Genomic DNA, 9,393 nt, shown 5'->3' with positions numbered 1-9,393 from the left:
TGTTTTTTAGCTTTGACTAAAAAATGATGTACTGAAGACGTAATATTGTTTTATAAGAATCATTTTAACAGTGTGCTTGAACTGGCCTAAGATTGAATATTACAATAGTACGAAAATAAGCTCAATATTAACAGTTGCAAAATTCATTCAAAAAATTCATAACAGTGGACCCAGGTCCATGGAAAATACACATTATTCTTGAGATGCTGCTACAAAGACCTGCTTTTATAGCTGCTGACATTTAACACTTAGCCATAATTAATGATAGACTGCTCATGTCATGTGTCAATGAGACTTACCAGATTCTAGTTATATTTAACTATGTTACAAATTAGTCTTTCACATAATCAGCAGACTAGTCACGTAATTGTTCAGCAATGTAATGTAAGGCATATTTACAAGAGCATTTTGCATGCTTCTGTTCTGTTTACTTTATTATTCCTTCTGTGAAATGTTCTATCATTTTATTTATATTTCTTTATTTCAGATTGTTCTGTTTGTTATCTTGACGCATCATCTGATCTCACTTTCTTTACACTGTTACTTGTCTTTACTGTTTACTTCTATGACAGTTAAAAATGCCTCCTACAGCTTCTATCTTTGGTTCACATCCACATCTAAAGAATATTCATCTGTTATTTTTATTTAAGAAGTTTTGTCTCCATCTCCTTGTATTCTTGAGTGAAATGTGTAATTTATGTGTATCAAAATGTAACATGGTATTTCATGGTAGTGACACCCCCCCCCCCCTTTCCCCCTGTCGACTTTCAAAGAAACCTAGCAAACATGCTTACATTCCTCCAGTTTTACCTGTTTCTTGACCTGCACTCCTCTGGGGGTTACCCACAATTATTTTACAGCTCTGCTATCATTCCAACAGATCATTTCAGTGGTCCCACACAAACAATAGTTAACTAGTTGTGACACATTTTGTGCGCATGATCACTGCATTAGTGGCGATACTCTGAGAGTGGGGGCGATGTGTACGTAGTACCTAGTCATAAGATGGCTCTTCTCTTGTTTTGGACCACTTCACACACTTTCAGACTGAAAAAATAATGATAGTTATGAACATTGCACACTTAACTGTTTCCTAGCCATCTTCTATGTGTACATCTTTCATGAGCCAATGAAGCTTATACACATCCTCTTTATGGTTCAAAGCAATAGGTTTATTTCTACATTACCACTGGAAATGTACTGATATAAAATATCACAAGGAAATAATCAACAGGAAAAAAAGACATTATGAAACATCATTTGAAACAGATTTATGAAAGTATAAATAGGACATTAAACTATTACAAATATGGAGTGAGTTAGCTTTTACACAAAACACACCACTGAACACAAATATCACACATTGACTCAAACAATTTGCTTGAGTGTCATATATTGCGACTACACAAAGACAATTGAATATGCACTGGATATTGTCTTCATCACATGTGTTCATAGCTTATCACATTACAAAAATATTTCAGATGAAATGTCATTGCAGGTGGTCTTTACTTGAGAAAGAACTTGCAACACCAGTAACATCTTCAGTTGCACTCGTCTTCACTGCAGTGTTTTCCTCCAGCTTGGAACAGCCCTGAAAATTCACATATTTCTGTAACTTTAATACAAGGCATGCACAAACTTTAAAAATTATTGGACAATGAAGGATTAAATACTATCATGAAAACTTAATGTGGCACTACTCATAAACCACTTTCATACTAGATTATGAGCATAACTCAATGAAAGTTCTGACAATTTTTGAACTTATCATCTAAGGATCGTGCATTAATAGTCCTGAAAACATCCTTGTCACATGCAAAATGATACACTCCACTCTCCCCCCACTGAACTCTTTCAGTCATCTTCTCCACTGCTGCATTGTGTTAGTTAAAAATAAATATTTCACAATTTATTTGTTTTAATTTACTGCAGTATCTCCTTACACCCCCTCAAAAAAATGTACAAATCATGAAAAATCTAAGTTCTGGAATGACTTACAAGATCTATTGCAAATTTTTATTCTTCTGAAATGTCTATTCTTCTGAAAATAAGATAACTGCAGGTGACTGTAATGGAAACATGGGTAAACATGCTCCATCTGATTCTACAGTCCATGGAAATGCCCATGGTGAAAATATCATGGTGCTTCCTAAGATCTTTGACATGACAATCATCAATAGCTTTTTTTTTAAATAAAGAGGGATAGAGAGAGAGAGAGAGAGAGAGAGAGAGAGAGAGAGAGTGTATCATCACATACAATAGTGGCATATATGCATCCCAAACAGATAACATAAAGTGCAACAGCTCCTTGCGTAAGAGCTTCAGGGACTGTATGGAGAGCCCAAGTGAGCCATTGAACCACACAACACCAACTCTTGATAGAATGCTTAAAATGCCACTCTGGAACACAGAACACAAAAAGAAAAGCACAGAAATAAAATGGTTTAATCTTCAAAGTCCACAAGGAATACCGAAGGCATCTAAGACTACAGAGTACTTGGGAATGTATGACATTAGTGGGAAATACACTAATCGTGCCTGGGATGATTTCCACAGCTAAAGCTAAGGAAGTACTCTGTCCAAAAAGGCCTTGGAAAGACCAAAGGTTCCGACTGACCACTGTGTAATCCTCAGCCAAAAGGCATCACTGAATGCGGGTATGGAGTAACCTGCCAATGAATTGATGTCTGGCACCCGATTCACCTACAGGCCTGCCTACTTGATTTTGGTCAACATGTTCGACATTCTAAAATTTGGTGTGTGGATAATTGACAGTATGGTGTTTTGTGACCAGTGATTAAAGATTTGTGAAATATCTGATGCTGTTGGCACATCAGAAGAAAGGGTATGGTACTTTTTGCATCACAAATTAAGTGTGAGAAAGCTGAAGGTGGATGCCATGCTTGTTCATAGGAAAATGAATTTCTCTGCTTTGTGATTATTTTAAGGGAATACAACTTCTTTTGTGAAGCAAATTGTTCCTGTGCATAACACATGGGTTGGCCACATCATACCAGGCATGAAACAGTGGGATTTTTACCAAAAAGATTGCCCAGCCACAAAGTATTTGATCAGTTGAGAGCAGACACTCATAAAGTTAAAACAACACATGAACAAAAATAAGTTCATATGGAGAATGATAGTACAGTTTTGAGTATTTCATAATGTTTATCAGCTGTTTTGAGTCTGTTGTTGCTTTTAAGACAATCACCAGCCTCTTAGCCTCTTTTTTGGCATGAATGTGAGCAAAGCAATTAGATCCTGCATTTGAAATATTTTTTCTCTGTTGCACATTGTTTTTTGATGTTGCTGTTTTACCAGCTTGGGTCTTTGTCTGACAATCGCTTGCCTTTGGTAACACCTAGTGTTGTGTCTAGACAAGACAGCCTAGACACAATGAGAGGAAGCCGAAAGGCACGCGCTAAGTTAAAGCAGGATGGCGGGAGGTCTGAACCAGGATACGTAATGAATGCTATAAAGAAAAGTACGTAGCTTCTGGAATACTTAACTTTAATCCATCCTTTTGGTACATCGGGAGATCGTGGCGATACAAGTGAGACTCTTTAGATACATGCAATGTTACTAATGGCGCCTTGCTAGGTCGTAGCCATTGACTTAGCTGAAGGCTATTCTAACTATCTGCTCTGCAAACGAGCGAGGCTTCGTCAGTGTGCATCGCTAGCTACGTCGTCTGTACAACTGGAGCGAGTGCTAGTCCGTATCTCGAGACCCGCCTTGTGGTGGCGCTCGGTCTGCGATCACACAGTGGCGACACGCGGGTCCGACATGTACTAAATGGACCGCGGCCGATTTAAAGCTACCACCTAGCAAGTGTGGTGTCTGGCGGTGACACCACACCTAGTACTTCCTTAATGCCAATGGTCTTGCTACAGTGGTAACACTGGTTCCTGTTAGATCACTGAAGCTAAGCACTGCTGAGGTTGGCTAGTCCTTGGATGGGTGACCATCCTGGTCTGCTGTGTACTGTTAGCATGTGGGATGCACTCAGCGCATATGAGGCCTACTGAGGAGCATTTTGATTGAGAAGCAGCAAGTCTAGTCATGAAAACTGACAACAGCTGGGAGAGCAGTGTGCTGACAACGTGCCCCTCCATATTTGCATTCAGTGATGCCTGTTGGCTGAGGATTACACAACGGTCGGTCAGTACCTTTGGTCTTTCCAAGGCCTTTTTGGACAGAGGACTTCCTTAGCTGTAGCTATTATGTAGCTGTGGAAATCATCCCAGACAGGGTTAGAGTATTTCCCATTAATGTTATACACTCCTGGAAATTGAAATAAGAACACCGAGAATTCATTGTCCCAGGAAGGGGAAACTTTATTGACACATTCCTGGGGTCAGATACATCACATGATCACACTGACAGAACCACAGGCACATAGACACAGGCAACAGAGCATGCACAATGTCGGCACTAGTACAGTGTATATCCACCTTTCGCAGCAATGCAGGCTGCTATTCTCCCATGGAGACGATCGTAGAGATGCTGGATGTAGTCCTGTGGAACGGCTTGCCATGCCATTTCCACCTGGCGCCTCAGTTGGACCAGCGTTCGTGCTGGACGTGCAGACCGCGTGAGACGACGCTTCATCCAGTCCCAAACATGCTCAATGCGGGACAGATCCGGAGATCTTGCTGGCCAGGGTAGTTGACTTACACCTTCTAGAGCACGTTGGGTGGAACGGGATACATGCGGACGTGCATTGTCCTGTTGGAACAGCAAGTTCCCTTGCCGGTCTAGGAATGGTAGAACGATGGGTTCGATGACGGTTTGGATGTACCGTGCACTATTCAGTGTCCCCTCGACGATCACCGGCGGTGTACGGCCAGTGTAGGAGATCGCTCCCCACACCATGATGCCGGGTGTTGGCCCTGTGTGCCTCGGTCGTATGCAGTCCTGATTGTGGCGCTCATCTGCACGGCGCCAAACACGCATACGACCATCATTGGCACCAAGGCAGAAGCGACTCTCATCGCTGAAGACGACACGTCTCCATTCGTCCCTCCATTCACGCCTGTCGCGACACCACTGGAGGCGGGCTGCACGATGTTGGGGCGTGAGCGGAAGACGGCCTAACGGTGTGCGGGACCGTAGCCCAGCTTCATGGAGACGGTTGCGAATGGTCCTCGCCGATACCCCAGGAGCAACAGTGTCCCTAATTTGCTGGGAAGTGGCGGTGCGGTCCGCTACGGCACTGCGTAGGATCCTACGGTCTTGGCGTGCATCCGTGCGTCGCTGCGGTCCGGTCCCAGGTCGACGGGCACGTGCACCTTCCGCCGACCACTGGCGACAACATCGATGTACTGTGGAGACCTCACGCCCCACGTGTTGAGCAATTCGGCGGTACGTCCACCCGGCCTCCCGCATGCCCACTATACGCCCTCGCTCAAAGTCCGTCAACTGCACATACGGTTCACGTCCACGCTGTCGCGGCATGCTACCAGTGTTAAAGACTGCGATGGAGCTCCGTATGCCATGGCAAACTGGCTGACACTGACGGCGGCGGTGCACAAATGCTGCGCAGCTAGCGCCATTCGACGGCCAACACCACGGTTCCTGGTGTGTCCGCTGTGCCGTGCGTGTGATCATTGCTTGTGCAGCCCTCTCGCAGTGTCCGGAGCAAGTATGGTGGGTCTGACACACCGGTGTCAATGTGTTCTTTTTTCCATTTCCAGGAGTGTACATTCCCATGTACTCTGTAGTCTTAGATACCTTTGGTATTCCTTGTGGGCTTTGAAGATTAAACCATTTTATTTCTGTGCTTTTCTTTTTGTGTTGTGTGTTCCAAAGTGGCATTTTAAGCATACTATCAAGAGTCAGTGTTTTATGGTTTAATGGCTCACTTGGACTCTTCGTACAGTCCCCGGAGCCCTTATGCAAGGAGCTGTTGCACTTTATGTAATCTGTTTGGGATGCAGATATGCCACTATTGTATGTGATGAGAAAAGCGCAAGCATTGACTTGTCGATAGGAACAATCAAAACCAAGGAAAATTGCTAGCTTCCAGATTGTTCCCTTTGATGAGCTAGAGTAAAATAAAACACACACACACACATACACGTACACACACACACACACACACACACAAAGTGATCCGTGACAACATTTGTCTGCATGGGCAAAGCGAGTGTACAATATAGGCAGGCAGGAAAATGTAGGAAAAGATGCAGACAGACAATACAGAAGGGACAAACAGAATGTAATGAAAATGGTCTGATGATTAACAAAGCAAACATGAAGGCAATGAAGAGTAGTAGGGAGGAAAATAACGACTTCACCGACACCAAAATTCAGCATGATACAATACTTCCTATCTAGGAAGCAAGCACCGGTCAAGAAAACTTTGTTTATTTAAAGAGCTCTAATGGTATTATTGTCATGGAGCTGAGTGAGAAACTTCTTAAATCTGGAGCAGACCATTTTATGGCAGGGAAACATGGACCATCAGAAACCCAGCAAAGAAGAAACTGCAGGAATATGAAAAGTGATGCAGCAGAAGAATGTACAAACTATGTGGACAGGCAGAGCACAAAATGAAGTACTCCAAATGATAAATGGGGAAAAATGAATGGGAGATCCTTACCAGAAATGGATAGTGCATCTGCTACAGTGTTCAAAATTAGTTAACTTGGCACTAGAAGGAGCAATAGGAACAATCAAAGATTATAATGTGCAAAATAGGTTAAAGGATAATGAGTGCGGTAGGAACATAGTGATAAAAATATTAGCACAAGACAGGAAAATAAGTATCATAAAAATCCATGACTGGTCTGTCCTCAGCCAAGAACTTTTGATCCTGAGATTGTATATGCCCCCCTCCTCCACTCTGCCCAAAAGCATTTTTCCCAATCACAGAGGTTTGGGGAAACTCAACATGAGAAGAGTGATACTGTCTGCAGGGATAAGAAACATTGGCCAGATTATATTTGAACTGCATTTGGAAGCAGCTGTTAGCTATGAGAAAAGGTTGCAAATCCAGTAACTCATACACTGTTTATATCTTATAACAATGAAGAGGGACGGGGGCCCAGCGAAAAATAGTTGCCCTCCCAATCTCTGCAATATTCTTGTCAGACCCTATGCTCCTTCTGCACCCATCTCCCAACTCTTTGGCTCCTACCCCTGTGACCATCCCTGCTGCAAGACTTGCCCTATGCACACTCCTACCACCACCTATAGCAGCCCTGTAACTGTCAAAACATATACTATCAAAGAAAGAGCCAGTCACCTGAGAAACAACATGTCATATACCAGCTGTAACGTAAACATTGTTCCCTTTTACTATGGCGTGACTGCAACCAAATTATCAGTTACGATGAATAGGCATAGGCAGAGGGTGTATACTGGTAACATGCAATATCCTGTTGCAGGGTACTGTGGCTGCCCACTTCAGACACCATAGCGCGTACTGCATCGGCATCCCACTTCACATCCAATCAACACTGGATGCCTGCGTCACAGGGCATATATTCACCAGGAAAACCTATGTCATCTGTGTTATCAACACAAATGTTTACTGGCGGCCACAACACAACACCAGTTCTCCACCAACGGCCGTCAGGGTCCGCTACCTGTTCGCGGAGCCTGCAGAACAGCTTCACCAGAGGTCGCAGCTAGCCCAGGAACTACTTTGCTATGCCAGGCACGCGATAGCAAATAGCTCTCGCAGATACAGCCACCAAACAGGTTTTATACAGTGGCACACTGCTGGCGAAGGGCAGTTCGACACACTGCTTGGAAGTATACCAGAGGCTGCCACCCCAGCAGCCAGGGCTAGACGCCTCTTCTAGCTGGCCGATCTCTTACGGATGGACTTGGTATATTCAACGAAGCTCTTGACATTGTAGAATTGTTTGACTGTGATCTCTCCCTGTGAAGAGTTGGGTCTTTAGTATTATTATTTATTATTTTCTATTTGTGATGATCCGCAGTTGGGATCAAGTCTGTTGTTCTTTTGGAGATTGTATTATTGATTCGTTTTGATGAGTTCAATAAATTGTTTCTTTCTTGTGTTTTCCTCATTTCTATTCTGCTAGTGCACATGCTTCACAGAGCATCCTCTACAACTTGACAATTGTGACCTCGGTGCCTGTTGCACCACACATGCCACTGGATTCTTCCTCCAGACATCAGTGTCTCAGATCTCTGCAGATGGGAACTAGCATTACAGCATGTCCTTGGTTCTTGCCACCCACCATGCCTTACATTACATTAATGCATTCTTCACATTATACTTCTTTATTCACTCCATTTCAGTTTTCTACATTTTTCATTGTCTTAATTGTCTATTTTTCATCCGCCTCCTTCCTCCTCTGTTACATACAATGCACTTAGCTTCCCACTCTTATCAACTCATGCACGATGTTTAAGCAATAATCTCTGTCTTGCATATTACCCTGTCTTCCACCTCTAAGCTCTCAGGTTTTCAAATCTCATCTGGTGCAGTCCCCAACAATCAGTCTTTCCTTCTCATCCCGACCAAAAAGTCTCCCCTGACCCATGGCTCAGGGTGACTTTCCCAAAATCTACCCGTCTTCTTAGGCCTCTCTAGTCCTTTTCCTTCACCCATCTTCTTTCCCCTTCAATCCTACTGGCTGAAAAAGGAGCCCCTGGCTCTGTAAGCTTGCCTAATTACAATATTATATGTGTGCATTCTGCTGCTGCTTGGTGAGTAGATTTTTTTATCTATCCAATTACTGTTTGTCTCTTGCATTATGACATGTAGTTTTTAAACAAACTCTCTTCTTACAATGGAGGCATTGTTGTTTTAAATGATTATATAAGTACAGTCACTCATTACTGATATTTAACAGTTTTAAGCATAATTTCCCAGCAAAGTGTCCACCCCCCCCATGATTAAGTGTGTGTGTGTGTGTGTGTGTGTGTGTGTGTGTGTGTGTGTGTGTGTGTGTGTGTGTGTGGGAGGGGGGGGGGGGAGAGTGTGGCAAGTGAGTGTTCTTGAAGAAGAATGTAAGTCACATGTAAACTGAGCCACACTTTTTTCCAACTTCCTATTCCATTGCCCACACACAGTACCGCATTTTTTGTTAATTAGTACTCAATAAATGAAATGTCATGTGATAGTGCAATCTGTCAGTGAGAGAAGTAGTTAGCTGAAACAGTACATGTTGATCTTGACCTTGCTTCACAAGCTTCTACTTGTAACGTATGAAAGCAAACAGATGATATGATTGTTCCATTCCATGTTTCAGCAATTTTAAAACACTTCCTCATAGACGCAGAAGTGACCAATAATAGCCATCCTCTGCAGGGGCACACCAGGATTAACATAATTTGCTCTTTAAGCTTTGCCTATGTCTGAGTGAAGTGGGTCAGTGGTAAGACACTGGACTCACATTTGGGAGGGTG

The 9,393-nt window shown here is 43.1% G+C and overlaps 1 protein-coding gene across 1 annotated transcript in view; it reads right to left on the bottom strand.

Annotated features, from left to right (window-relative positions):
* Positions 1-1,270: 1,270 nt before the first annotated feature.
* Positions 1,271-9,393, bottom strand: part of LOC124615965 (coiled-coil domain-containing protein 112-like) — a 165,464-nt gene continuing 157,341 nt past the window's right edge. The window contains exon 11 of the mRNA XM_047144165.1: positions 1,271-1,594. Coding sequence (XP_047000121.1) covers positions 1,561-1,594 — 34 coding nt within the window. The 3' untranslated portion in view covers positions 1,271-1,560. The remainder of the gene's footprint in view (positions 1,595-9,393) is intronic.

The sequence above is a fragment of the Schistocerca americana genome, chromosome 5, assembly GCF_021461395.2.
Source record: "Schistocerca americana isolate TAMUIC-IGC-003095 chromosome 5, iqSchAmer2.1, whole genome shotgun sequence".
NCBI classification, from domain to species: domain Eukaryota; kingdom Metazoa; phylum Arthropoda; class Insecta; order Orthoptera; family Acrididae; genus Schistocerca; species Schistocerca americana.
The sequence above is the reverse complement of the archived record's forward strand: the minus strand, read 5'-3'. Positions and strand labels throughout refer to the sequence as shown.